This window comes from Colletes gigas, unplaced genomic scaffold, assembly GCF_013123115.1.
Source record: "Colletes gigas isolate AHSC1104 unplaced genomic scaffold, ASM1312311v1 Colletes_gigas_Sc00005, whole genome shotgun sequence".
Lineage (NCBI taxonomy): Eukaryota > Metazoa > Arthropoda > Insecta > Hymenoptera > Colletidae > Colletes > Colletes gigas.
In genome coordinates, this window is record NW_025106634.1 from 1,385,156 (window position 1) to 1,412,892 (window position 27,737).

A 27,737-nucleotide genomic window follows, 5' to 3' on the forward strand; every position below is an offset into this window, starting at 1 on the left:
TTTCAACCGCGATTTAATAGAGTATCCGTGACAATGATTGCTATTCCACGCGGATACTTTATAATTCTTTTTTTTTTTTCAAGATCACTCGTTCTTACGGATACTATAAATGATAGTATCATGCCAGTCGATCGAGACATTCTAGCTAACATCCGCGTCTACGATGAACGTCTCGATCCCATTGATTCTTGCGTTGTTGACGTCGTTGTGTGGTTGTCTCGGTGTGATTCGAACTCCCGTGATCGACACGAAATCGGGGCCCGTGCAAGGTGCCGTTTTGACCACGGTGTGGAATTCGGTTAAGTATTCTTCGTTCAAAGGCATTCCCTTCGCGACACCGCCCGTTGGAAACCTCAGATTTAAGGTGAAGTTTGTGGTTCACGAAAACAACGACCATTAAGGTACAGGAAAATGTTCGTGCGATTTTTCTCTGTTAGAATGAAATTTATCAAAGGTCATCGTGACAGTGTTCGTATCAAAGTTTCATCAAGTTTTTAATTTATTTCAACATTGTGTTGTTTATGCAAGGATACAGTTGGTGAACGAATTAAATTTAATAGTTCACTTATAGTTACAGTAAGGTGAGTTTGTAGCGTTATGATTACTTAAAATCTGTGATATAAACTCGCACGAACTCCTTCTGGTGCCTAAAATTAGAACTCGTATAGGAATAACATTTATTTAATTAGCGTAAGTCCAATTTCAAACAGTCCATTCAACATTTTTGCTAACTAAATGATAGTTCGAATATAGTATTTTTCCTCGACTTATCAATATTTCTATTTCTCACGTAGTTGTAAAAAACGAAATAAATATCATTTTATATCATTTTTGAAGTGATTAATTGCACGAGAATACTTGTAAACGAAGATGATTATTGATTTTTGCTAATTACAACCTTAATGCTGCTTCATGCTCGTTATAATCAAATTCGATTGATATTTCGAAAATAGAAAACTTCCAGTTTAGAGCTCAATCCTTGGATTGCTATATATATACACATATAACGCATGCAAAGCACATTCATAGTGACGTAATGCACACACTCATCAATGCTTTAATATATTCACCTCGACGTATCTCGTTTGCATTACTTCATTACATCACACTTTAGCACACCACAATCCTAGCGTTTAATCTAGAACACCTGGAAACTCTGTCTATGGTTATAAAATTATTATTGCAGCCACCTGTGCTACCAGAGCCATGGGGGAAAACACGGGATGCCATTGAGGAGCCCGAAGCATGCCCCCAACTAGACATCGTTGATTTACATTACTTGGGAAACGAGGACTGTCTGTATTTAAGCGTATTCACTCCTGAGGTGAAACAAAATATTAAATTGTGATTTTTAGTCTTGAATCAAGAAAAATGTCCTATAGTATCGAGGAACTATTGCATAGATACAAGACTTACAAAAGCTGACTGAAATGTCTGACCTAATACGATTTAGAGTTACCATTAGATCTGATTTTTCTTTACAATACATATTATATGGTCTTGTGTAATTAGAAGTAGGAACAGAGGTCGAATGAAATTGTTAAAAATTAATCTGGTTCTGATATAACAGCAATTTGTTGAAGAAACTAGTCATAAAATGAGGTGTATTAATTAGTTTCAAAACTTAAATATACGTAACCTCAAAGACGCGTTCACCTTTTTTAGCGAATAAAAAATTTAATTTAAAAAAATTTAATTTAATATTCTGTTCGCGTTAGATGAATTTTAATCGAAACATGACACCAAGGGTGGTTATGGTGTGGATGTACGGTGGCTCCTTTGTTTCGGGATCCATCAACACCTCGTTTTACGGGCCCGATTTCTTCATGGAGCAGGATGTGGTTGTGGTATCTTTAAACTATCGTCTCGGCGCTCTTGGTAATGAGTTTCCCACATAAGAAGGCAGAGTTGTTTATTGTAGTTACGAGGCGAAACATGAAATTTCAGGGTTCTTGAATCTAAATCATCCGGATGCGTTGGGGAACGCCGCTTTGAAAGACCAGACGATGGTGTTACGATGGGTGCAAGACAATATTGCAGCGTTTGGGGGTGACCCGGGCCAAGTAACGCTTTTTGGGGAAAGTGCTGGCAGCGCGTCTGTCATTTACCACACGATGTCAAAGCATTCGAAAGGTACGGAAGCATTTCGATGCTTTCTAGTACTCGAAAATGTTTATATTACACGTACAGGCTGATCTGTTGATTCCTGAAATTTCTGGGGAATAATATTAGGTCATTTCGAATGTACAGGATGTTGGACCATCCCTAAGAAAAATTTTAGTGGATGATTCTAGAGACCAAAATAAAACGAAAATCAAGGATACCAATTTATTGATTGGGGCTTCGTTAAAAAGTTATTAACGTTTAAAGTGAGAACCACCAACGCAGCTGTTCGCAGATTGCTGTTCTACAGATGGAACTTTAAACGTTAATAACTTTTTAACGAAGCCTCGATCAACAAATTGGTATTCTTGATTTTCGTCTTATTTTGGTCTCTAGAATCTCCCATTAAAATTTTTTCCAGAGTTTAACACCCTGTATAAGTTCGTATCGAATTTTCTACTACAGTTTAAAGCGTATTTTACGCTTGATAGTGAATGTGTTGGTGTCATAATTGCGTCGTTATTAGACTCTGTATCTACTACAGGTCTCTTTCAGCGGATCATCGCCCAAAGCGGTGCACCGTTGTTCCCTCTCTATGGGGCGCCAAGCGCATCGAAGGGTAATGCTCTTAGACTGGCCAATATCCTCGGTTTCTCGTCATCAAATACCAGTGAAGTTCTGGATTTCTTGCGTCATCAACCTGTCCGAAATATCGTGGAAGCGGCGGACACCGTGAACGTGATCACTGCATTTGTATGATTCGATCGAAATATTCGTGAAGTCACAGAAACATAGTTTGATATTTCCCCGGTCCTTTGTCCAAGAAGTTTCATTCAAATTCTCGACCGAAAGAGTTGTCACTCGGTGGCCATTTTGAACGTCAAACTCTGTTCTTCGTTTTACTCGAACAGTAAAAAATTTAAAGAAGTTTCTAAAATATTCTGATCCCTAAAAGTAGTCGACCATCCGGTTTGGAGAGTTCTTTTTGTTTTTTACACAGGTTTCGTTACCGTTTGGGCCCACGAAAGAAAATACCCAAATCGCATCGCGGAAAGATATATTCCTGCATGAGTGTCCCATAACGTTGCTCGAAAGTGGCGAATTCACCAAACACGACATAATGATGGGTTTCAACGACAGTGAAGTTATCACAGGTTGGCTTTGTAAGTGTTCGCGTTAATTAATCCCGTTTTTATTAACTCCGTAACAGCCAGTCGTTGCAATTTTAAAATCAAACAAAATAAATTTGTATTAAGCTTTTCGTGCTCCTATCTTACAGACATTCCTATGATACTAAATTCGTTCGCGAAAATATGGAACAGATTGTTCACGGCTTTTCCATTCTATCCTGAGGATTGGTATGGCCTGATAGATAATATAATACCGGTAACGTCCATAATTATAACAAATATTGAAAAAAAAGATTTAAAATTGAATCAGTTATACAACGCAATCAGAGTTGTAAACGATGATATTACTCGTACAGGTTTCACGTTAATGTTTGCAGATCGGAACAGATTTCTTCTTTAAGGCGCCGATAGATCTCACCCGAAAATTAATGCAACAGAATAACGATGGTCATCCTATTTATGTTTATCAAATATCGTACAATTCGCCCTATCTCCTTCACAAAGCGCTCAACATTACGAGTGAAGGTAAACATTTCAAATTTTCCACCTTGCTCGAACCAAATGTTTTCTATGGCAGATACATGATCGCGAAATAACGAAATGTTCATCTGTATCGTAGGAACTGGTCATTTAGACGATATCGGACTGATTTTCAATATCGAGCGTGTGAAAGCTCCTACAGATCCTCAGCATCCTTTTAATCAATTTCGGAATAAGGTGGTCACTTTGTGGACGAATTTCGCCAAATATGGGTACACTATTTTTATGCTAGACAAATATTTCAGTTTCAGATTTCTGGATGTGAGACAAAACTATTTAATCCTTAGATTGTTGATTCCTTAGTGACATGATTTCAACTTTCAAACTCCCTCATTCCTAGACTTCTAGCCTCCTGGACAATAAATTCCTAGATTTCTAGACTACTAGACACATAAACTCCTAGATTATTAGATTACTTCTACTCTTTTACAGTTTTAGATTCGAAATGTTATGCTTCTAGGGTGTCATGCTGTTAATACTGTGTTATACGGGGGTTGATTATGAATGATTATTACAGGAATCCTACACCAAAAGGCGCAAATCCGCTAGGAAACGTAATTTGGGAACCGTCTGGGAAAGACGGTCGAATATTTAACATCAGCGATAGTTTTGGCATGTTGAACCATGAAGATGTGATGACTGAACGGATTCTCCTAATCGAATCAATCATGCATTACACCCTGCACTATGTTTCTGACTGCGATAGGATTCTGTTGTAATTTAATTATACAGTATTTATAATTAGAATATTTTCCATATTGTACATTGTGTAAATAAAATGTATCGAACGATTGCGTTATCTATGATAATTTTTCTTTGCATATCAACTTCACGAACAGTATGTACAATACCATTTTAATCATTCGTCATCATCCACTTTAGAAAAATATATTTAACAGAATTCTACTTCCAATCGAAGCTAGTAAAATTATTATTTTTACAAAATTGCTAGTGTTACGTTTGTCACGTTATATTTATATTATAAAATGTTTGTAATTCCATAGTTTTTCTCTTGCAGATTCATAGTCATCAACTAAACGTTATATAATATAAATAATTAAATAATTAAATTCTCCCAGGATTTAGTTTTAATTTCAAACACTACAGGATCAGTTGATAGTATAAACTTTTAGAACCACACAGGTATAAGTGTTAGAGAAATGTTTAGGAACAATTACTAGTTTTTCTAGTATTCTTTTTAGCATTCTTTTTAGCATGCACGTGGCATTTACTCACAGAGAATACAAGTCGTCGGTTCTCGGGAAGTTGTTATGATAAATCTCAATAACAACAATACTGTCCTTGGGTATAATTGCATTTTAACGGCGCGGTTACCGGCATTATAAAATGTACTTTGAATCTGATAAGAATGGGAACAAATTATTCCATCTGATTTAATAGAATATTCAAAACAGCGAGTATCTGTATCTCTTCGATCATTCTGCAATTCGTTTTTTGCTGATAAAATCGTTCTTCCGGATAGTATAAATGATTCTGCTATGTTGAAGGATTGAGTCATTTGTCCTAGAAAATCTGTCGATAATGAACGTCTTAATCCTTTTTACACTTGTATCGTTATCATCGTCGTATCGATCTCTCGGTATGATACGAACTCCCGCGATTCAAACGAAATTGGGACCCGTGCAAGGTGCTGTTTTGTCCACCGTGTGGAATTCGATTAAGTATTCTTCGTTCAAAGGAATTCCGTTCGCAACACCACCTGTTGGTCGCCTCAGGTTCAAGGTATTCGCCTAAACGCGTGAAAAAATATTAATTAAATTACTAGATTAATACTTTCATCGATTTTTTAACAACTGGCCCAATTTTGCAAACGATAATATCTTGTTGATTTTACAATTTATGGGCCGAGATCTATCAATATTTCTATGACTCAGTCAATAATAGTTTAGGTGTTAAACAGGTTCCAAATTCGTTCGATTAATTTTTCTCAAAAATTTAAATAAAATTAGTCGATTATTCATCAAGAAATTACAGCCAATTTCTGTTGATATATTTGCGCTGAATCATAGTTATTAATTGAAAAATGTTAAGTTTGTAGAAATTGTCGTTTGGTTGATGGATAGCATGGCGGATAAAAAATAGTTACTTTGCCCAGGACACGGTCTTTGAAACCGATTATTGATGCAGACGGAGTACCTGTAGAATAATTCTATAATTTATCTTACTTTATCTACAAATAACACGTGTATTCAGTAATTGTATTATTAAATCGACACTGATTAATAGTTCTTTGTTTATAAAATTATTATTGTAGCCACCTGTGCCGCCAACCCCGTGGAACGCAACACGGGCCGCCATTGAGGAGCCAGAATCATGTCCTCAAGTATTCCTCGGCGATTTCCATTACATGGGAAACGAGGACTGCCTGTATTTGAGCGTATTCACTCCTGAGGTGATTTTTAGTGATAACAACATACTGTGAAATGTACTGTAAGGAGAAAGGGAGATCAGTCTCGAATCAAGAAAAATGTCTATAGTATCGAGTAACTGTTGCATAGATACAGGACTTGCAGAAGTTGATACAAAACATGTCATAGAGTGTGTGCAATCAGTGCAACGAAAAGAGGTCGAAAGAAACTATTACAAATACATCTGCTTCTGATATAACGTACATCATTTTAATGAATAAAAATAAATATTTGTTCCACCGAGTGATCAGGTTCTTTTATATTGTGTTCACGGTAGACGAATTTTAATCGAAACATGACTCCACGGGCAGTTATGGTGTGGATGTACGGTGGTTCCTTTGTTTCGGGATTCATCAACACAACGTACTACGGTCCGGATTTCTTCATAGAGAAAGATGTGATCATAGTCAGCATCAACTATCGCGTCGGTGCCCTCGGTAATAACTTTCTCACGACACTCGAACAGCTTCGTTTAGCTGCAACTGAGACGCCAAACTTGAAATTTTAGGATTCTTAAATTTGAATCATCCTGACGCGTTAGGCAATGCTGGCTTGAAGGATCAGACTATGGCGTTACGATGGATTCAAGAAAATATTGCAGCGTTTGGGGGTGATCCGGGCCGAGTGACGATTTTTGGGGGAAGTGCTGGCGCCACGTCCGTGACTTTGCACTTGTTGTCAGAACATTCGCGAGGTACAATGTAATTTCGATGTTTTATACTATTCAAAAATGTACAGGCTAATCTATTAATTCTTGAAATTTCTGAGGAATATATTAGGTCGTCTCGAATGTATAGGTTTGTACCGAATTTTCTACTAGAATTTAAAGCGAGTTTTATAACAAATGTTGCGTGGTCTGTGGTAGAATGGAGATAGTGAACGTGTTGGTGTCATAATTGTGTCGATATTGGACTCTGTGTATGTTTTACAGGGCTCTTTCATCGGATCATCGCCCAAAGCGGTACACCGATGTTCCCTCTCTATTCGTCGCCAGAATTGGCGCTGAATAATGCTGTTAGGCTCGCTTCTACCCTCGGGTTCACGTCACAAAATCCAGCGGAAATCCTGGAATTCTTACTTCGTGCACCTGCCCAGGATATCGTGCAGAAAACAGAGACTATGGGCGTGGCCACTGCATACGTGAGATTCAGGCATTCTGCCAAGGCATTCGTGTTCTTCGCGTCTTGTAAGATATTTGGATCGAATATGTTGATATTAATTAAAAGATTACTGTTCCAAATTTCTTGCGTTCTTTTCGAGTAATCGAAAGCATCGTACGTGGGTCGCCGGAATTCTTTTTTTTATGTACATTCGCAGGTTACACTGCCGTTTGCCCCTACGACGGAAAATAACCGTCTCGCTGCACCCGAAGACATATTCCTGTCCGAATGTCCGATAAAGGTGCTTGAAAGTGAAAAATTCCACAAATACGACGTAATGTTGGGTTTCGCCAAAGATGAATACATTACGTTTTTGCCCTGTAAGTGTAAACCTTAGTTTAGATTATAAATTCCTCGGTGCAATACCACAAACGAGGTATGCAAATAAACCTTACATCCAATATATTTTTCGGCGAAAAAAAAAAATTTCAAATTGTTTTGCAAAAATTATTTTCGGTTGCGGGGATCAATTACAATCATTTTTGGTGAATAGACATACCCCCGAAATCCTAACCCTTTTCGAGAAAAAAAGTCAATAGGTGCCTAAATTTTTCGACGAAAAAAAATATTTCAGATCGTTCTAAAAAAATTATTTTCAGTTGCGAGGGTCAATTGCAATCATTTTTAGTGAATAGACATACCCCCAAAATCCTAACCACTTTCGAGAAAAAAAATCAATAGATGCCTAAATTTTTCGACGAAAAAAAAAATTTCAGATCGTTCTAAAAAAATTATTTTCGGTTGCGGGAGTCAATTGCAATAATTTTTAGTGAACATACATACCACCAAAATCCTACGCAGTGTTGAGAAAAAAATTCTTTACCGAAAATATGATGTGCGAGTGTACTTGTACACCTCGTTAATGACAATACTCACTATGAACTTAATTTGTAACGTTTTAAAAATTACACAAATTCGTTGTCTCATCTAGTATTACTCACGCTTCTTTATTTTGTGTATTGCAGTCGTTTATCGAATACTAGATAGGTTCGCAAAAATATGGAACACACTCTTCGAGTATATTCCGTTCATCCCTGAGTATTGGTATGGTCCGCTGAATGAACTGTTGACGGTAATGTTAATATCTGAATTATAGCAAATATACAACAAAAAATTGAATCAATCGTGTATAGTGTGACGCAAAGGTCCTTTAGGTATATGTTAGACTGTAAACGTTAATGCTTGCAGATTGGACAAGAGTTCGTATTTAAGGCACCGATCGATCTCACTCGAGAATTAATAGAACAGAATAACGATGGCCATCCTATTTATTTTTATCAAATATCGTACAGTTCGCCCTATGCCTTTCACCATATGGCTAACGTTTCAATAGAAGGTAAACATTTTGAATTCTCCGTCCCGCTGAAATCTAATTTTTAGATTACGAGATAACAAGACATTTTATGTTGTAGGAGCTAGCCATTATGATGACGTCTCGTTCATTTTCAACATGGAAATATTGCATGCTCCCACTGATCCAAAACATCCTTATAATCAATTTCGAAGTAAGGTGGTCACGTTGTGGACGAACTTCGCCAAATATGGGTAAAGTACTTTACTGCTGAACATTTATTGTTGATTTCTTGCGAGGAATTTCACAGATGCGGCCCTTACAGATTTTCGAGAGAAAAATCCAGTCAAATCCATAAAATCTGCTTTTAACTTTCAGACTCCTGCATTCCTAAATTTATAAGCACATGGACTATCACAGATTTTTAAATTGTTAGATTGATAGTTCGTTAGTCATTTGGAGTTTCATAGTTGCGAACTTCTTGATTATTAGGCATTCAAACTTTTAAACATGATTATAGTCTCGCGTATCCTATTCGTCGTTACAAAAATTGATATTCCGTGTAAGACAAGGCGATCATTACAGGAATCCTACACCGCAAGGCGATAAAGAGCTAGGAGGCGTAATTTGGGAGCCATCTGGAAAAGATGGCCGAGTATTTAACATCAGTGAAACTTTCGACATGATGAATCGTAATGATGTGATAACCGAACGGATTCTTCTTATCCAAAAATTGGTCTATTCTATCGCGCATTATATATCTGGCTGCAGTTGAATTGTATCAATTGAATTGACGCGTTTGAATGTTGTAAAATAAATAAAGGGACTTTTATTTCAGTAACAATATTAGAAAATACTTTTGTAATCCACCGGTTTGTGTCTGCAGGCACTGACGAGTGCCAAGGCAGTGTATAGACCCTTTTCATAGTTCTCACCCCTTCCATCGATCAAACGATCATGCATGGTGAAGGTTTCATTGATATCCAATTGTGATCTAGAGGTTCTAGAGTCTGTCCAGACCAGGTCGCTCGTATTGTTCGGTGTTGGGTTTCTGCAACGAAAAAGAAATATATATCAGACATTAAACTTATTTGTATATTTATTTTACAATAGCAAAAAGTATTTTAAAGGCAATTTTTACAGATTATTGAATACCCGTATTTAGCGAAATTAGCCCACAGAGTAACCATTTTCTTTCGAAATTGATTGAAGGAATTTGCAGGATTGGTAGGTGCTTGTAACTGTTTTACGTTGAATATGTAGCCAACATCGTCCAAGTGGGCTGTTCCTGAAATTACCATATTCGATGCAATATTAATTTTTCGGTTCGTGATGATAGTTTTTTGTCAAAGTAATACGAGGTACCATTTATTAAAAGAATAGGTATTTCCTCTTGTTATACTCAAGCTACTAAGCCAAAGAAACATTAACAATATAAAATTGTATATAATTTATTATAATATCAACGAGATAACGTACCTTTCAGAGGATTATCATACAATCCGTGCATCGAATATTCAGATTGATACGATAGTCGATAATAATAAATGGAATGATTTTCGTTACGTTTCGCCAGCATTCTTTGAGTCAAGTCGATGGGAATTCTAAAAAAAAAGTCGGTTCCAATCTGCAAATAACATAAATTTTGCAGAAACTCCTGATATCAGACATTTAAAAAATTTGTCAAAACCTGACAGAAATTTTGGTCTCTTTAACTATTACATAACAATTTAATTAATATGTGTTAGAATTATTGCCACGGCTGTACCTTTACTATCTTGTTGATAGTCGTTTTAGAATTATTCCTCAGACGATTTGCAATTTGGTTCCTGGTTTTGACACTGTTGCTCTCTTCGTATTTGGCTCTGTCTTGTAAAAGCTTGATGACCTGTTTTGTTGTGTTCACTTGACTGAATTTAACTGCAAGATATAACACAGTTTCGTTGTAGAATTAAGTAGTAACAATGCTTGACCCTCTGACGCCTATGTATGGCCCTTATTGCTAGGTTTCATCATCATTTTGAGCAATCAAAACGCAATTCCTCTATCGACAATATCGATTCGATTAGTAGCATTTCTGATACTCACAGCCCATAAACAGAAGGATCTCGTCGCGAGTGTAACCCATTATCATAGAATGCTGATAGAATTTTCCACTGTGATATTTCGTTATTGGACATTCTGTCAAAAATGCACTGTTACGAGGCGCGATGGTAGGATTCTCTATCGTCGGTCGAAATGGAAGGAAGTTCTGGAAATTGTAAAGAAAGCATAATGAAGTTATTATCGTGATCATTGTTAAAAAAATTAGCGTGCTATTTAAACGGAATTACGAGGCTTCGAGGGCAAATAAATATTACTTTTTAGCATCTAAGAGCAACTTTGGACGAAACAGTTTATTTCGACCACGGTTGTAGGTCTTCGTGAATGATATTAGTAGTAAAAAAAATACTGATGATATTACCAGAGACACTTTCGTAGCTCCTATCACAATATCCGAGGCAGGAGTGTGGAGAAAGAAATTCAGTATGTCATTTTTGTTCTTCGGTAGGTGACCAAGAATACGCAGAAGTTTGTGTGCATTAGCAGTGGCTTCCTGTGGTGTCTGATATGCCCACACACACAGAGGTGTGCCACTCATACTGATCGATCGTATAAATAAACCTGATCGAATGATATATCAAAGCTAGTCAAATATTATGAATAACAACTATTACTGATTATACTATACAAAACTAACAATTATCGAAATTAAGGACAGATGTCTATAGTCCCATCGTGAATGGTAATGCAATAATCTCCGCTGTTTAGTGACAATTTTCACCCCGAATTCAAGTAACAGAATCAATCCCTTTTGTTTATATTTCTTTTACTAATGGAAGAATGTTTAAATCTTCACAACAATATTACCAATATATCTGTAACATCTTCTCGATGAAAATCAATTCAAAATTTTTTAATAATTATCGACAATATTTCTCAAGCAACTATAACTTCGATTTTACGTATCTTTGGGGTTGATTCTGTTAGTAATAGCTTCGTGGTAATTAGTACGATTGCAAATATTTACAAAAATATTTCTCTGTGATCCAGTTGGTAAAGAATCGAACATTTTTGTACGCACCTTTCGATTTTTTCGACAACGTGTGATAACCCACGGATACAGCCCCCGCGCTTTGGCCAAAAATCGTCACCTGTTTTGGATCCCCACCAAACGCGGCAATATTTTTCTGCACCCATCGTAGAACCAGATTCTGATCCTTTAGGCCAGCATTGCCCGTTGCTCGTGGATGATTCAACGCTAGGAATCCTGGAAAATCATACAAATGAAATGATACAAAGAATATGTATCGACAAATGAATTGTTATAATTTGAAACGTTGGCAAAATTATAGAACTTTGAATCGAATTCTTTGGACCAAATCAAAGGAAATCAAGTTTGAATTAAAGAAAATTTTTGTACCGAGAGCACCGATGCGATAATTGAAACTGACGATGACTATGTTCTCTTCTATGAAGAAATCAGGCCCGTACAACGCTAGGTTGCTACTTCCACCTAAAAATCCACCGCCGTGTATCCAGACCATGACTGGTTTCAAATTCATTTTGTCCTCGAACTGCGTCTATCGTAATTTAAATTAGTACAAGATAATACAAGATCGTTTAGAGATTTTGCTCAAATTAGAATATGCTGTCCCTATGGCAGTAGAAGGGAAGTTTTAAAGCATAATTTCACTGTTTTAATGTTTACCTCGGGAGTAATAACGTTCAGGAACAAGCAATCTTCGTTTCCCATAAAAACACCCGATTCTAAGCCCAATTGAGGGCACACGTTTCCTTCTTGGAATGCGTTTAACGTTTCGTTCCATGCTTTCACGGGCACTGGAGGCTGCACAGTGATCATTAAAATTTTTAAAAACCAAACTTCATTGCCAAGTATTAGAGTGGTCAAAAAATTCATATTTTAGAGACTCAGAAATGCAACTAACTTCAGTTCAAACCATAAAACCACATGGTTGGTTTGTAGCTATTTGTAGCTGTCAAAAGTGACACTTTGTTTTTGTGAGTGTAAATACAAAAATTATCTTGAAAACTAATGCTCTTAGAAAAAAATTCTTCAGATAAAAAATACATTGCTGTTCCAAAAATTTATTCGCGGTTCTTTACCTGAAATCGAAGGCTTCCAGTGGGTGGTTCCGCGTAGGGGATTCCCTTGAAAGACGAATATTCGATCGAGTTCCACACAGTGTGCGATGTCAAACCACGCACAGGTCCACTGTTCGTATACACCACGGGCGTTCGACGCGAATTAGCGATTAGACGCTCCGTCCAAGATATTAATAACACGAAAGTGCACCATATTGTACGATTCATCTTCGAAAAATTACAATACACGCGTCGGATATCCCCTCGATCGTTTTAATTCGTTCTGAAGCGAACGCAATTGCTTGAAATCGTTTGACTCGTCAGGCCACACAACTTGCGAAATTGTTATTATTTTCTGCCGGTTTATTGTACCATCAGCTGAACTTCGAACGTAGTGTACTTAACTCGTCACATTCCAACGGTATTGATTTTGTCGATTGCAAAAGCGTCGAACGTTTATCGCGAAAGAAAATATTTTTTTTAGCAAGTTGCAAAACACGATACGTCAATTTTCTTATCGATGTCCCTTTTTCGAGAATAAAAGATACCCCAAATTCACCTTGGAGGAAAAATACAACACTCTATTACTGTAAAACCATTTTTTTATTCATTTCTTTTATGCGGTATAAAAAATTGTCCTTTAATATTGTGATTTTTTTTAAGTTTATCATAATGCCATCTTAGAATACACACAAATACAATCGTGCAGCCTTTTGTTTAAGAAAAATATAACTTATATTCTAAGTTAGAAACAAGTCTTGGGTACAAAATTTGACACGCAAGTCAACATCAGTCCACTCTGATAAAAATTCTAAGAATACTCTATAAAGTATACATCAAAATCGAAATCATGTAGAAAGCTATAGTTGCAGACGAAGTTACGATTAAAAGTCGACAATGTTATTTAACACTTTACGAAGCAAAATTTTATGGTAAATGTATCAAAAATCTCTGTACACGTCTATTCAAACAGTCTTGTAACGTTTATGGGATAATTCTGACAGGTAGTGACGGCAGGTAAGCCAAAGTAATACGTCTTCTGAACGAGTTCGTCGCTCGAAGTCAACAAACGGTTGTTCATTACAAATTGTTCGTTTCCGATATCCAGTTGGTATCCATTTGGTCCCGAAGGTGCCCAATATGTGCTATTCTGGTCGGAATTCAGTGGAGTGGGATTTCTGTGAACGTAATATGACATTAGATTCTAGGAAAAGCAAATTTGTCTGAATAAGATTGTCTTGAGTTAACCCTCTATAATCTATATTATTTTTGGCTTCTGAAAATTATTATAACCCTTACCCATATTTGACGAAGTTCGCCCACAACGAATTGACTCTATCGCAATATTTATTGTATGTACTATTGGGATTGGTGGGATAGCCGTCCATCAGGAACAACAGAGGAAGATCGTCGCCATGAGCAGCGCCTAAAATAGTTAATTAGGGTTTTTATAAGATACAAGAGCAAAGAAAACTACTAAACGGTATAAATATTAGTGGATTACTCACCGTTTATGTTCGGGTCGGATCGTCTGTGGTCGCTGTACTGCGAACTGTACGACATACTATAATAGTAGACGGGTTTGTCCTCGTTATACTTAGCGAAGTATCTTTGCATGAGATCGATGGGCGATTTGAAATAATACAAAGTCGAGGCCTGAAATTCGGGAAAAGAGATCGTTGAGATGAAGTGTAAATATGTATAAAAATAATCACAATAGAAATACCTTTATGAGTTCCCATTCGGTGCTGTTTACGATAGAGTTTACTGTACGTAAGAGAAGATCGTTCACACCGGTTGGATCCAATAGGCTAGTGAGACCTTGTAATTTGTCTTGGAGTGCCTGTCGTTTGAAATCTAAGCCTATCGTACGGAAAAATGATAGTTGATATTCAAATGTTAGAATGATATTTGTATAAAAATTAAAATACGAAAGAATAATTGATCGTTACCAGTCGAGAACAAAATGGTCTCGTTAGACATGTAACCCATCAAAACAGGTATGTGACTGAAGTTTCCAGATTCGAAGTACGACGCAGGACAGTCGGTCAGGAACGGATCTTGAACATTGCCCCCTACTTCGGACGTAGGCGCGAACGCTATGTTAATTGGAATCTTTAACAGAAGAATTGATCATGCATGAAGCAAATTTTCGGTTTTGGCAATTTAAAGGGGGATTTTTATAATTAGCTTATTTAAATTTCGCTAGAAAATTTCAAAAATTTAGTTACTCTCCTAATAAAATAAAAATTGTATCGATTCAGTGGGTGGTTTTTTCGTAATTTATTCCTGAAAATGCTCTATGTTAGGACCATACCGGTAGATTCATGTATGACATGGCCGAGCCAATCATTACGAGGTCCGTGGCATTGACGTTCATCAGATTAGTCAGTAGCTCGGAGGTACTGCGGACAGTCATGTTCATCCGTCTGCCTAACTCATAGGCGTTCCAAAGAGCAAAAGTTGGCGTCTTGTACGCCCACGAGCACAGAGCAGTGCCACTTTGAGTTATGGCCTGTTGGAACAAACCTGACAGGAAAGATTCACTGTTGTTGAATTTGCTTATCCCTGATGCAAAGTATTTTGCCAATTGCAATTTTGAAAAATGTTACGAGCATTCTTACCGCGAGATTTCGGGGACAAGACCTGGTACGTCACTGACGCGCTACCAGCACTCTGACCCATCAAAGTCACTCGATTAGGATCACCGCCAAATCTGGCGATATTCTTTTGCACCCATTGCAGAGCCAAGTTTTGATCCTTCAGACCTTGATTTCCTTGCGCGTCGGGGACTCCCAATGCCAGGAATCCTAAGAAAATTCGCGATAAATCGTTTTCTACCTAAATTTCGAATCGTTTAATAACATTTTCTCTGTACCTAAAACACCGACACGGTAGTTCATGTCGACCATGACAATATCTTTCTCCAAGAACCCATCAGGTCCGTACATAGCCTTTCCATCGTTTCCCGTTTGGAAAGCACCACCGTATATATAAACCAGCACCGGTTTCAGCGCCTGTATATTACTATTGAAATCCAACTGCAATAAATACATTTATGATATAGTAAATTCGAAAATGGCATATGAATGGGGTAACAAAAAAATTGTCTATTTTATTTAGAATTTAGTAATGGAATATTTTATATGAAATTAATATCAAATGCTTACCACAGGTGTGTATACGTTCAGGTACAAACAATCTTCGTCTCCAGCAACTGATTGATTTACAAGTTGCGGGCACATTTGACTCTCCTGTGTAGCATTTATCACGTCTGTCCACGAGTCTGCTTCAACCGGGGCCTGTATTTGACAGGTAAAAGAATGGATCTCATAATCAGTACAAAATGTCTCTAAGTGTCAGTAAAAAAGCTCTAATTTGTCTGAGAAAAAATCACTATGCATGTCTTAACTTCTGTCACGCTTGTTGAGGTAAATTGTAGTTAGTAAAATGTAATATTTGAATTTAGATCTTTTCTTGTCATATTTGAAAAAAATTTACAATTCTATGTGAGTTCTAATTAGAATTTAGTATTTTAAAAACAAATATTAAATTGCTACGGAATAATACGATAAATATAAAAATTTGAAGAGCTGTAAAAGAAATTTTTATAAAAATTGATTTAGTCAATTTTTAGTTGATACGCCTAAATTTGAATTTTTTAAAAATTGTAGAACATCTCACAATTTTATTTATACAGATACATCGGTAGAATAATATTGTGTAAATTATATAGATCCTTTAGAAGATCGTAATATCTTGTCTTACCTTAAATCTGAGTTCGCCTACTGGTGGTTTCGCGTAGGGAATCCCGAAGAAGGTAGAATAGGATTTTTGATGAAATGCAGTCTTCAGCACGACACCTTGAACAGGCCCTTTGTTCGTTTGCACGACTTGCGACAAATTTCGACATTTTACCGCCGTTGCGAGTAGAGCAATGGCCAGGAACAGCGAATACCTCATCTTTGCTCGAAGTTCGTGAACACGACGCAACATGGTTGGTATAGATCATGCACCGGTTTATATACTCGTGATATCCGCGTTTCAGGTGGTCGCAGTTACGTAATTTTAATCAAAAATGGTAATATTCGTGACCTTATCTTATCGTCATTTTATAATTAGTAGGTAAACTTAATCAATAATCGAAACGTCTTGCGTTCATCGGAGTTCATGCAATTGGGCCTTGATCGAGAATTATATCAAAACTTTTATATGCTCAGTTGTGTCGACATAAATTTAGACGAGCCTGAAATAACGACGGTGTTACAATGAAGGACACTATAAATACCAAAAGTACTATGTTTTAATAGATTAAAGAAAAATACCATTCAGCGTGCGTTGATTTTAATTAATTTGTAAAATAGTATTCTCTGATAATCATTAACGAAGATTGTCACGCAAATGACATTAATTTTGCATGTTATTTATATAAATATACAATATCTGCAGACGATTTATTACAGTAATATTTCATCGAACATTTACAGAACCTGTGTGGTACCACGCCTTACATTTCAAACATTGAATCATACCTGATTCCTCGATCTTTTACGCATTTGCTTCGAGTTAGCAGAATCAGCTTTCATTTCTTATTATGACACTATTCTCTAGGTTACTTCCTTCTTTAGAGTTATTCAAATACCATTTTTTATTTCTGTTTTCGTAGTTCTAACAACTAAAAATTTGCCATTGCTCAAAAACAATTGCAAATATAATTGTAGTTTGACTTTTTCATTTGCCCATAGTTGACTGTGCTTGAAAAGACTGACATTTATTCATTGATTTTGGATTTGTTGTTTGATTAGATGTTCAGGCTTGCACGAACTGCCTTTTCAATATAAAAAAGAATGAATGATAAAAATGGCAATAAAACAACATTACAATTAGTCTTATGTACCGAGACTGTGGGTGGGACCAATCATCGTCTGTGTTTTTGTTAAAACAGTTGCAAAGCTTCTGGCGAACTCCGTTGTTTATGAAAATCGCGAAATCTTCAATTATCTTCATTTTATCGATATAAAAATGATTAATTATTATTGTAATTTGCATTCCTCCAGGATATGAAAGAGAAAGAATGACTTTGCAATTTTTAATACTGTGAATTTCAAGTCTTCTATGTGACTCACTTTGGCAATAGATTTTTTAAAGTTCAATCAAAGTGTTTCATTTTCGTGAATTTTCAAAATTAAAGGTCTGAAATGTTTACATTGACTGCAGAATAAACTCTTAATTATACAGAGACAATTTTAGAACAATAACGTATCCAGTTTTAGTGGAATAAAATCATGAACGTAACGTTATCGTATGCCTTACTTGGGAGACTTCAATGCGTGGGAGGAGTCAGATCCGTAGTATGTGGTATCTACTTCGTTCAGCAATTGAAACATTTAGTATTTCTATAGTTCTGCTATGTTTTAAATTCTACTAAACACATTCAATTATTAATATAAACAATTAACACGATTGATAAAGCATATTATTAGGCAATTTAGTTATGGTGCAGTTTAGAAAAACGAGGTTAAGTTATGCATATTCCAACGTGTGTTACGAAAAGTAACACATTTCATTTTTCTTACGAAGGACAGCTCGTTTCGGTTTGTCAAATAAAAAAGTACATTTCATCGTTTCCTACGAATATTAGCACGTTTGGTGTTCTACGAAAGCTGACGTACCACATCCTTTCCCCACGGAAAGTAGCACATTCTAATCTTTACGGCGAAAAACTTTCACGGTTTGACGTACGATGACTCGAAATATATTTTGCACGCAGGAATCGAATCTTTGAAACTATTGATTAATAAATAATAACTCCAATTAATCACCAAACAGCAAAAATATGATACATTGTTGACCCATGTAGCCCCTTTGTGTTCAATATGTTTTTGTGGGTTCGAAGAGGTTTGAAACATGCACACGTTGAATCATTATGAGTACACAAGCAGTATGTCGTATTGAAATTTGTTGTTCGTTAATCGTTCGAGAATTGAAAGAATGTCATCGAGATAAATTCACAAAGAAACTAATTTCATAATGACGTAAGCCTTTCTTTAACTCAACGTATTCATTAAGCACTCGGAGTTCAATGTATCCTGTAATCATAACTAAATTTCGTTTTGCCTTGATACGAACTATTCATAATACACTCTCCGCGCGCAGGTAAGTTACGCACGACTTGTTAACGGTTGTGCAAATAAAGGTGTCGCACTTGATTCTCTGTTCACACACAATGATAAAGCGACTTTTTAATCCCCTAGATGACCTTAAACAATTTAGACATACTAGGCAACAAAATCAATTACTTACTTTCTTTTTGCTTCTTCGATTTCAATTATCTTGTCAACGCATAATTACGTAATTACTTTAATACGTAAGTATCAATATAGGATGGTACGCGTTCAAAACAGAATGTGCTATATACATAGTTTTACGAGCAACTAATTTTCCAATGAAAAAGTGATACGAAGTTTTGTTAGCATAATAGATATCAAACTACCTAACGAAGTGAATTACCAATGTTAATGAAACACTTGTCCAAATGCTCGCGTTTTATCTAGGAAATTTAATTACTAAAAGCATCTATTAATAATAATGAAAGTATTTTGTACATGGAACCAGCATTACAGCCAGATTCAAGACTTATCCATGTTGTCGACCAAACGGTTATGCATTTTGTATTTTTAATACAAAAAAAATAGCATCTTTCTAAACAAATATACGCATCCTCATATTTAACATAAATCCTTCCATATTGTTTTAATATAAATATTTGGAAGGAAAGAGAATAAATTCAATCTAGTTTTGCAATTATTTATTTCCATTTCAGCGTACATAAACATATTATAACATCTTGACAGTATTACCAAATATTAATATCAAAAGGTACTGGTTCGAAAGAATTTCAACGAATGTGTGACTGTAGAGTGACTAATATTATGTTCGCAATCAATACGAAATTTTCTTAGAATAATAAATATCAATCTTGACGTTGTGTTTTGCCTAATGATAAGTAGCCACGGACGCTATGGTAATTATACGCTAATTACGTCTATCAATTATGGTGAAATCATCTTCTTCGCATTATCGCCTTCGCAGCCACTGTCATACTTCAATTTCTTAGAAATTATATCCTCAAAGTCCTCGTCCATTTTATTGGTCAGACGGTCGTACATTACAAAATCTTCGTTTCCAATATCTAGTTGCATTCCCTTTTTGCCCGATGGCAGCCAGTTTGCATTGCTCACGGTATTATTACTTGGAGTGGGATCCCTGCAAACGTAAAATAACGTTAATCAATTTAATATTTAAATCAAATTAAAATCGTATCTACGTTTGGTCTGCATTTACTCACGTGTATTTGATGAAGTTCGTCCACATAGAGACGACTCTCTTGCTGTACACGTTATACTCAATATCCGGATCAGTAGGATTGATCAGGGGGATGTAGAACAGCAACGGAAGGTCGTCTTCGTGAGAGGTACCTAAAAGAATCGCCAATATGGCGGTAAGTACACGCGAAAGAATACATTGATGATACCACGCTGCTACGAACAGCGAGGAAAAATTTAATCACCTTCAAGTTGGGGCTCGATATATCTGTGGAAATTTTTGTCTGTGTTGAACGACAGTCGGTAGTAGTAAATGGGTCTGTCACCGCTGTGTTTGGTCAGTAACTTTTGCGTGAGGTCGATAGGCGCGATGTACAAGAACGAGGTTGCCATCTAAGAGCAGAGAAAATGAAATTAAAAACTTAATTCAATGGTGTATAATCGATGAGCAAGTAACGAACGAATTACCTTTATCACTTCTTGTTCGGTGCCGTTGTTGATCGCATCCAATATGTCTACGTACTGTCGAGACGAACCTGTTGGATCTATGGCATTATTAACGGCCCTCATGTGCATGTACAGCTCTTGGCGTAGTTCTTCTATCACTGCAAGTAGAGAAAGAAAACAAACGGTGAATGAAAATCACTGTCCAGAAATAAAACGTTTGTTTTGGAATCTTATAATACAAAGATATTGCTTTTGATTCTCTTTTAACACTAAAACTACTAAAATGGTCCAAATGGTCAGAATTTGTGAATTCGATATAATAATAATACAGTGTGCAACTGAATGCAATGAATTCTGAAATGAATACGTAAAGGATCGAAAATGTGACGTTTATGCTTACGTATTGAGAATAAAATGGCCTCCTGTGCATTGTAACCCATCAACATAGGAACTTTGTTGAACTTTCCTGATTCCAGAGTCGATATTGGACAATTAGGCAGGAAAGCATTGTCAGATTTAGGTTCAGTCGTGACTACGAACGGTACCAACATCGGAGTCTGTAACAGGAGGACAGATCATTCAACGATACACAGAAAAATGAAAATGGACGGATAATAATCTCCAAAATAGTTATTGGAAACTTACGACTTCGTTGATTAGTTGCACTTTGTCAGACGCCTGAGTGATATCGTAGGCTCTAGCTTTCTTTAGCCTCTCCAGAAGTGTCTCGGGTGAGGTGGGTGGGAATCCCATAGCTGCGCCCAACTCATAAGCTATCATGAGAGACTCTTTTGGAGTTTTGTACGCCCACGCGCAGAGTGCAGAACCGCTTTGAGTAACACCTTGATGGAACAAGCCTGAAGACAAACGATACAAAGTTAGCCGAATGCGTTTTCTAGACTATATAAATAATTCATTTCTCACATTCACGACTTTGCAAAGATAATATTAGTGATCTTACCAGCCGACATAGGCGATAGCATATGAAATATCACTGAAGAGGCACCAGCACTTTCGCCCATTATCGTCACTTTGTTTGGATCGCCTCCGAATTTGGCGATATTCTTTTGCACCCACTTCAGAGCTAAATTCTGATCCTTCAGACCTTGATTACCGGACGCATCGGGAAGCCCCAATGCGAGGAAACCTACGATATCAAAGAATCAGTTGTACTTGATTCACATAATCGATTTTGAAATTCAAATTGAGACATTTCGTGAATACCCATAGGTCCAAGACGGTAGTTCATGGCTACCATGACTATGTCGTCTTCTATGAACCAGTCTGGACCATACATGGTTTGTCGATTGCCTCCTGATATGTATCCACCGCCATATATCCAAACCATCACAGGTTTCAACTTGGTCTTACCAGTGAACTTGGTCTGTCGATCATTGAGAACATTGTATAATGTTAACTAGGTTTTATCACGATAATGTGATAATTTAAACGTATCGAGCCAACAATGATCCACATCTATTGTTTCTTTGCATACTTTTCACGTACAATATATAACGCAACTGCTTTGTAACACCTATGTGTATAAATATACATATTCATTTAATATAACTTTCAGAGTTTTTAGAATCACCTCGTTTGAAATACAGGAAATTGCAATAAAATTTATGAAAATAATTCACTGTAACGGTAAGGAAGAAGTTAATAAAAAAATATTTACTGTACTGTCTTCTATTTTCACGATTACTATTACTCCAGTGGTCTCGATTTGATTGCAAAAAGTAAAACAGTATTGTGTCCACAGTTATTTTCGTAATTCTAGTTTATTGACAGAGATGAAAATTTCGAAAGTAAACAAGTTGGATCCATAAGTAATGCATGTTTTTTTTGTATAAAAGCACAAATATGAATATACATGAAAATGTATGATATGATGTAATATCGTGAATACTTACCAGAGGAGTGTATACGTTTAGGTATAGACAATCTTCCTTTCCAATGGGCCCAATGAGGAACTTCTGCATACATAATGGCGCCTCGACTGTTGCATTTATCACGTGCTTCCAAGGTTCTGCTTCAACAGGGTCCTACAATCGTGTGTTGGTCTATGCTTGTTACACAGATAGTCGTATGGATCAGATTACAGAATTTAGATTAAAATTTCAATAATATTCTGGTGGATTTGGAACCCAGTATACTTCCCTGTAGGTAGTGGCCATACGTTCGATAAAATTGCATGCTCAGAATAAAACAAATAAATTTCTAAAAGCTACCTTATTTCACATTGCATCTTTATTTCCATTCACTGGTATAATGAAGACGCAATTGTATCGTTCAAATGATAGATTTAGTGATTCTTACCCTGAACCTGAGATCGCCAAGTGGTGGTTTCGCATAGGGAATCCCAAGGAAAGCTGAATAGTCGTGTTCGTTTAACACAGTTCTCATCTGTCTCCCTCTGACTGGCCCTTTGTCGGTTTGCACGACTGACGTGTACGTGTGGCATTGTACCGCAGTCGCAAGAAGACTAATTGCGAAGACGAACGTGCACTTCATCTTCGCGGTTTGGATCCCAAAATGGTTTCTGTAATCCAGGTATCTACTTACCACCGAGTAAGTGGAAATTATTTTAACGCGATGGTTGAATCATTTCTATTTTATATAGTATGTATCGCGTCAGATTACACATTATATGTTACTTAAAAATATTACTTTTATCTGGTTGGTTATTGTTCTGTCGAATTACAAATTATTTCCTGTCATCGAATGGACGTACTTTATTACGCTATCGCCTATGCCGTCGTGCGAGAAAGAAGTGAGTTATTGTAACAATTCGATGCACAAATATATATGCAACTTGGCCCATAAATCATTCTATGTAAATTCTTATTTGATGATTAAATAGCGCCATTTGGCTAGTTTAAGGTCAATAGAATGGTAGCAAAAGTATCTAATTTCGTCGATAAAGTCGTCCTTGCTGCGTTACAAAGCATACGTGGGACACGTCATTGCAAACTCGACGCCTCGAGTCTACTTAAAGTGTCTACCAAGGAAGTGGGTTTCGAAATAAGTAAAATCGTTTTTATATATTTTTTAGTTTTTTCCCCGAAGTAAGTAAACCAGCTTGACAACCATTCGATGTCAGTGAGGAGCTTTTTTTAGAGTTTTTTAATGATTTCTTCAAGGATAGAACAGCCACTGAAGGGTCTCGATTAGGCCATTTTTGAATCTCCTCGTTTCGTCGTCTTCCCAATCGTGAATCGAAATTACGCTAACCCTTGAAAACCCAAGCTACCCGACATCTATTTAACGTTGTTTATCCGTTCAACTATTAAAAAAAATATTTCTAAAATATAAAATTACGACTAGATTGTCAAATTCAGAGTCGTGAACCACTGAGTTCGAGGATGAGAATTATGAACGTATTATGAATGGAAAAGGAACATGTACAATTTATAAATGCCATCTTGCAGTTATTTATTATAATTTCAACGTATATAATGTTATTATAACGTTTTTAGTTTAAAACTAAATACGTCGTATATTTCACATTTGCGCATAGAATTTCCGTAAATTTTTCACTGTTCGAGAAGCTAATGTAGATAATGTTGGGTTGCCAATGTGTTACAAAGTTTCATTAAAATGATAGGTATGAAACATCAAATAGTTGCGCTTTATCGAAGAAGTCATAAACAGTATGTTTGCAAATACGCTAGTAGCATTTATTAATTACAGTACAGTAGTCGGTTGAGTTACTGGAGCTGCGACTTTGTTCGCGACGCCGGCTTTGCAGCCAGTGTTATCGTTCGTTAATTTGGCGGCGATAAGTAGCTCGAACTCTACATCCATCGGATCGAGGAAACGCTTGTGCATTTTGAATTCTTCGTTTCCAATGTTTAGCTGCAGTCCTTCTTTGCCAGAATTTACCCATTTTGCCCTGCTCACGGTGTTATTGCTCGGGGTAGGATCCCTGCGAACATAAATCGACGTTAGAATCCTCACGTTGGAGAAAAACTAAATCAAATAATTTTGTTCGATCGGTATTATCGTGATCAGCGAACGCTAAATTTTAAAATAGAAAATACGATGTGAATTGCAGAATACAGTACTGATCCAACGCGAAACGATGCATTTACTTACGAATATTTGATGAAGTTGCTCCACATAGAGACGATTCTCTTGCAGTACAGATTGAACGGATTTTCCGGGTCGGAAGGGTTCAGTACAGAGATGTAGAACAACAAAGGAAGATCATCCAAGTGAGCAGTGCCTAAAACAATTGAGAATATCGCGGTAATGGAGTACTCGAGCCAGAGGATAGTTTAATCGCTCAAAACTGGACAGTTGGTCACCTGACAACTGGGATTCGATAATTCTGTGGAAATTCTTCTCCGTGTCGTACGCCAGTCGATAGAAATATACAGGTTTGTCGCCGTTGTATTTGGTCATTAATTTTTGCGTGAGATGGATAGGCGCGTTGAACCACCACGAGCTTACCATCTGAAAATAAGAAAAATTAAATAGATAAATATATAATTGATAAGCAACTAGCGTGAGTAACAGATAGCTTACCTTTATAAATTGTTGTTCGGTGGCGTTGGTGATCATATCTGCTACGTTCACGAGATATTTAGTCGAACCAGCTGGGTCTAGGAAACTGTTCCACGATCTCATAATCATGTGCACCTCTTGGCGCAGTTCTTCCGCCACTGCAAGCACGGAAAGAAAACAAACATGTGAATGAAAATCGTTGGTCAGGAATAAGAGAACATTTTTGGGGGGTGAAACGAATGGTGGTCAACAAATCAGAATAAATCGCGAAGCTTAAAACGAAAATGGCGAAAAAAGCGACGTTTATACTCACATATTGCGAACAACATTGCCTCATCTGCATTGAAACCGATCAACATGGGGACGTGGGCGAAGTTTCCTTTCTCCATCATCGATATCGGGCAATCGCTCAGGAAGGGATTGTTGGTCTTAAATTCAGTCGTGGGCGCGAACGGTATTGAAATCGGGGTCTTTAACAGAAAAAACAAATCGTTCAACGACACACAGAACAACCGATAGCTTTACAGTTTAATAATCACCAAAATTAGTATCGGAAACGTACGATCAAATTGGCTAGTTGCACTTTAGTTTCGGCCTGTATGATGTCGAAGGCGTCAGCTTTCTTTAGTCTTTTGAGCAATATGTCGGGGGTGGAGGGTACCAATCCCATAACTGTACCCAACTCGTAGGCCACCGCGAGAGACTCTACCGGTGTTTTGTAAGCCCACGGGCAGAGCGCACTACCGCTTTGAGCAATACCTTGATGGAACAAACCTGGCAAGAAACAAAGTTAAAATAATTAGTTGTTCACATTTACAATTTTGCAAAGGTGGTATCAGCCGTTCTTACCAGCCGACATAGGCGACAGCGTGTGATATACCACTGAAGAGGCACCAGCACTTTGGCCCATTATGGTCACTCGGTTTGGATCGCCTCCGAATTTGGCGATGTTCCTCCGCACCCACTTCAGAGCTAAATTCTGATCCTTCAGACCTTGATTACCGGACGCATCGGGAAGCCCCAATGCGAGGAAACCTACGATGTCAAAGAGTCAGTAGGGTTGTACCCGATTTGTGGAAAATCGAGTGGAATTAGGGCGTTTTGTAAATACCTAGGGCACCAAGACGGTAGTTCATGGCAACCATGACTATGTCGTCTTCTATGTACCAGTCGGGGCCATATATGGGCTTTAGAATGCCTCCAGTTAGGAACCCGCCACCGTATATCCATACTAACACCGGTTTCAGTTCGAGCTGGTTGAACTGCGTCTGTTGATAATTGAAAACGTCGTTCAATTTTAACCGTACGGAGCGTAATAATTAAACTGCGGAGGTTTATGGACATTCATATTTTTATTAATTGAATTATCCAAGTAAGAGCTTACTTTAACAATGAAAGTACCAAAACAGACAAAATGACCCATTTGTGATAAAAATTGTAAAAAATTTACTCGACTACGTTTTTGAAAATTGACCGTAGTTTTCTAGAAGAGAATGAAGTTCTAGGCTGTCGGTAGTTCTAGCATTGAGTGATTTTATATTTTTGCATATTAAGTGTGTTTCGTAGATTTTAGAGAATTAAAATTTCCCATGAACGCATGAACATCCGCAATCTAGTAATAACGCATATTTACGTTAACTCAAATTCGGTGCATAAGCAATGTTCAATTTTGCATAGTGTATTGCATTGTAGTGTCGTGAATACTTACGTCAGGGGTGTATACGTTTAGGTATAGACAATCTTCCTTTCCAATGGGCCCAATGAGGAACGTCTGCATACATAATGGCGCCTCAGCTGTTGCATTTAGCACCTCTTTCCAAGGTTCTGCTTCAACAGGGTCCTACGGTCACCGAGTAAAAGAATGACATATTACACAATAAACTGTATAACTAAATCTAATTTATCTCATATTATTAATAATCGAATGTTGGTCTGTGCTTGTTACACAGACAGTCGTATCGGTCAGATTACAAAATTTAAATTAAAATTTAAAATCCTGGTGGATTTGGAGCCCAATATACTTTCTGTAGGTAGTGGTTATAGATTTGAAAAAATTACATGCTCGTCCAAAATAAAAAATTTCTAAAAAGCTACCTTATTTTACACGGAATTGTATCGTTCGAATGACAGATTTAGTGATTCTTACCTTGAACCTGAGATCTTTTACTGGTGGTTTCGCAAAGGGAATCCCAAGGAAAGCAGAATAATCGCGTCTGTGAAAGGCAGTTTTCGCGAGTTTCCCTTTGACTGGCCCTTTGTCGGTTTGAACGACTGGCGTGTATATTTGGCACACTACCGCAGTCGCAAGAAGACTAATTGCGAAGACGAACGTGCACTTCATCTTCGCTGTTTAGATACTGAAACGGTTCCCTATAATCGATGGTATCCACTTACTATGAAGTAAGTGGAAGTTATTTTAACGCGACAGGTGAATTATTTCTATTTTATATAGTATGTTCCGTGCCAGATGCAACGCGTGTCACCATTATATGTTACTATAGATATGGCTTTTATCAGGTTGGTTATTGTTCTGGGTAAATTACAAATTATTTCCTGTCATCGGTTCGACGTATTTTATTGCGCTTTCGCTTCCACCACAATGCGAGAAAGAATTGAATTATTTTGACAATTGGATGTTCAAATAATGTCGCAACTGA

The 27,737-nt window shown here is 37.0% G+C and overlaps 5 protein-coding genes across 9 annotated transcripts; 1 reads left to right on the top strand and 4 right to left on the bottom strand.

Annotated features, from left to right (window-relative positions):
• The first annotated feature begins 158 nt into the window (after positions 1–158).
• LOC122395361 (juvenile hormone esterase-like) lies at positions 159–9,497 on the top strand. 3 transcript variants are annotated; one of them, XM_043392855.1, is made up of 10 exons: positions 159–364; positions 1,187–1,324; positions 1,719–1,878; positions 1,948–2,133; positions 2,648–2,856; positions 3,104–3,266; positions 3,383–3,489; positions 3,611–3,758; positions 8,775–8,907; positions 9,239–9,497. In XM_043392855.1, the coding sequence occupies exons 1-10, from the start codon at positions 164–166 to the stop codon at positions 9,426–9,428; spliced, it is 1,635 nt and encodes a 544-aa protein (XP_043248790.1). In that variant the 5' UTR covers positions 159–163; the 3' UTR covers positions 9,429–9,497. The 3 variants fall into 3 exon arrangements, with proteins under 3 accessions (XP_043248790.1, XP_043248793.1, XP_043248792.1); XM_043392858.1 differs by lacking the exons at positions 1,719–1,878; positions 1,948–2,133; positions 2,648–2,856; ... (1 more) ...; positions 3,383–3,489; positions 3,611–3,758 and adding exons at positions 6,480–6,639; positions 6,711–6,896; positions 7,134–7,342; ... (1 more) ...; positions 8,328–8,434; positions 8,551–8,698; XM_043392857.1 differs by lacking the exons at positions 159–364; positions 1,187–1,324; positions 1,719–1,878; ... (3 more) ...; positions 3,383–3,489; positions 3,611–3,758 and adding exons at positions 5,306–5,516; positions 6,049–6,186; positions 6,480–6,639; ... (3 more) ...; positions 8,328–8,434; positions 8,551–8,698.
• Positions 9,464–13,027, bottom strand: LOC122395275 (acetylcholinesterase-like). Its single transcript, XM_043392719.1, has 10 exons — positions 12,821–13,027; positions 12,405–12,542; positions 12,117–12,276; positions 11,778–11,963; positions 11,118–11,317; positions 10,742–10,904; positions 10,422–10,573; positions 10,133–10,280; positions 9,809–9,941; positions 9,464–9,704 (listed from the first exon to the last, which is right to left on the bottom strand). Exons 1-10 carry the CDS (start codon positions 13,025–13,027, stop codon positions 9,500–9,502), a joined length of 1,692 nt encoding a protein of 563 aa, XP_043248654.1. The 3' UTR covers positions 9,464–9,499.
• A 733-nt stretch (positions 13,028–13,760) lies between these two features.
• LOC122395276 (juvenile hormone esterase-like) lies at positions 13,761–16,762 on the bottom strand. The gene is made up of 10 exons (XM_043392720.1): positions 16,568–16,762; positions 15,973–16,101; positions 15,678–15,840; positions 15,424–15,609; positions 15,117–15,328; positions 14,752–14,914; positions 14,526–14,662; positions 14,308–14,455; positions 14,099–14,225; positions 13,761–13,977 (listed from the first exon to the last, which is right to left on the bottom strand). Exons 1-10 carry the CDS (start codon positions 16,760–16,762, stop codon positions 13,761–13,763), a joined length of 1,677 nt encoding a protein of 558 aa, XP_043248655.1.
• A 2,830-nt stretch (positions 16,763–19,592) lies between these two features.
• LOC122395070 (juvenile hormone esterase-like) lies at positions 19,593–23,339 on the bottom strand. Of its 3 annotated transcripts, none has more exons than XM_043392377.1 (11): positions 23,242–23,339; positions 22,891–23,113; positions 22,485–22,616; positions 21,796–21,955; positions 21,533–21,718; positions 21,217–21,428; positions 20,972–21,128; positions 20,593–20,729; positions 20,370–20,517; positions 20,148–20,277; positions 19,593–20,065 (listed from the first exon to the last, which is right to left on the bottom strand). In XM_043392377.1, exons 2-11 carry the CDS (start codon positions 23,083–23,085, stop codon positions 19,852–19,854), a joined length of 1,671 nt encoding a protein of 556 aa, XP_043248312.1. In that variant the 5' UTR covers positions 23,086–23,113; positions 23,242–23,339; the 3' UTR covers positions 19,593–19,851. The 3 variants fall into 3 exon arrangements, with proteins under 3 accessions (XP_043248312.1, XP_043248314.1, XP_043248313.1); XM_043392379.1 differs by having other exon boundaries at positions 23,306–23,337; XM_043392378.1 differs by having other exon boundaries at positions 22,891–23,128; positions 23,242–23,315.
• A 702-nt stretch (positions 23,340–24,041) lies between these two features.
• On the bottom strand, positions 24,042–27,510 carry LOC122395069 (juvenile hormone esterase-like). Its single transcript, XM_043392375.1, has 10 exons — positions 27,227–27,510; positions 26,789–26,920; positions 26,192–26,348; positions 25,930–26,115; positions 25,643–25,854; positions 25,394–25,550; positions 25,102–25,238; positions 24,882–25,029; positions 24,670–24,799; positions 24,042–24,499 (listed from the first exon to the last, which is right to left on the bottom strand). The coding sequence occupies exons 1-10, from the start codon at positions 27,419–27,421 to the stop codon at positions 24,259–24,261; spliced, it is 1,695 nt and encodes a 564-aa protein (XP_043248310.1). The 5' UTR covers positions 27,422–27,510; the 3' UTR covers positions 24,042–24,258.
• Positions 27,511–27,737: the final 227 nt, after the last annotated feature.

Excerpts from the sequence above, each read along its gene's own strand:
- LOC122395275 (XM_043392719.1), bottom strand. The coding sequence starts at position 13,027 with ATGAATCGTACAATATGGTGCACTTTCGTGTTATTAATATCTTGGACG. Across the intron at positions 12,277-12,404 it reads TGAACGTTATTACTCCCGAG|ACGCAGTTCGAGGACAAAAT; the intron begins GTAAACATTAAA and ends AAATTACGATAG. Across the intron at positions 9,942-10,132 it reads GTATGATAATCCTCTGAAAG|GAACAGCCCACTTGGACGAT; the intron begins GTACGTTATCTC and ends TGGTAATTTCAG.
- LOC122395069 (XM_043392375.1), bottom strand. The coding sequence starts at position 27,421 with ATGAAGTGCACGTTCGTCTTCGCAATTAGTCTTCTTGCGACTGCGGTA. Across the intron at positions 25,239-25,393 it reads GGCAATGTTGTTCGCAATAT|TGGCGGAAGAACTGCGCCAA; the intron begins GTGAGTATAAAC and ends CCGTGCTTGCAG. Across the intron at positions 24,800-24,881 it reads TATCGAATCCCAGTTGTCAG|GCACTGCTCACTTGGATGAT; the intron begins GTGACCAACTGT and ends CAATTGTTTTAG.
- LOC122395276 (XM_043392720.1), bottom strand. The coding sequence starts at position 16,762 with ATGAGGTATTCGCTGTTCCTGGCCATTGCTCTACTCGCAACGGCGGTA. Across the intron at positions 15,610-15,677 it reads CTACCGTGTCGGTGTTTTAG|GATTCCTGGCATTGGGAGTC; the intron begins GTACAGAGAAAA and ends GAATTTTCTTAG. Across the intron at positions 14,915-15,116 it reads TGTCATACATGAATCTACCG|ATTCCAATTAACATAGCGTT; the intron begins GTATGGTCCTAA and ends CTTCTGTTAAAG.
- LOC122395070 (XM_043392377.1), bottom strand. The coding sequence starts at position 23,085 with ATGAAGTGCACGTTCGTCTTCGCAATTAGTCTTCTTGCGACTGCGGTA. Across the intron at positions 20,518-20,592 it reads CCGAACAAGAAGTGATAAAG|ATGGCAACCTCGTTCTTGTA; the intron begins GTAATTCGTTCG and ends CTCTGCTCTTAG. Across the intron at positions 20,278-20,369 it reads TATCGAGCCCCAACTTGAAG|GTACCTCTCACGAAGACGAC; the intron begins GTGATTAAATTT and ends CGATTCTTTTAG.
- LOC122395361 (XM_043392855.1), top strand. The coding sequence starts at position 164 with ATGAACGTCTCGATCCCATTGATTCTTGCGTTGTTGACGTCGTTGTGT. Across the intron at positions 2,857-3,103 it reads TGAACGTGATCACTGCATTT|GTTTCGTTACCGTTTGGGCC; the intron begins GTATGATTCGAT and ends TTTTTTACACAG. Across the intron at positions 8,908-9,238 it reads ACGAACTTCGCCAAATATGG|GAATCCTACACCGCAAGGCG; the intron begins GTAAAGTACTTT and ends CGATCATTACAG.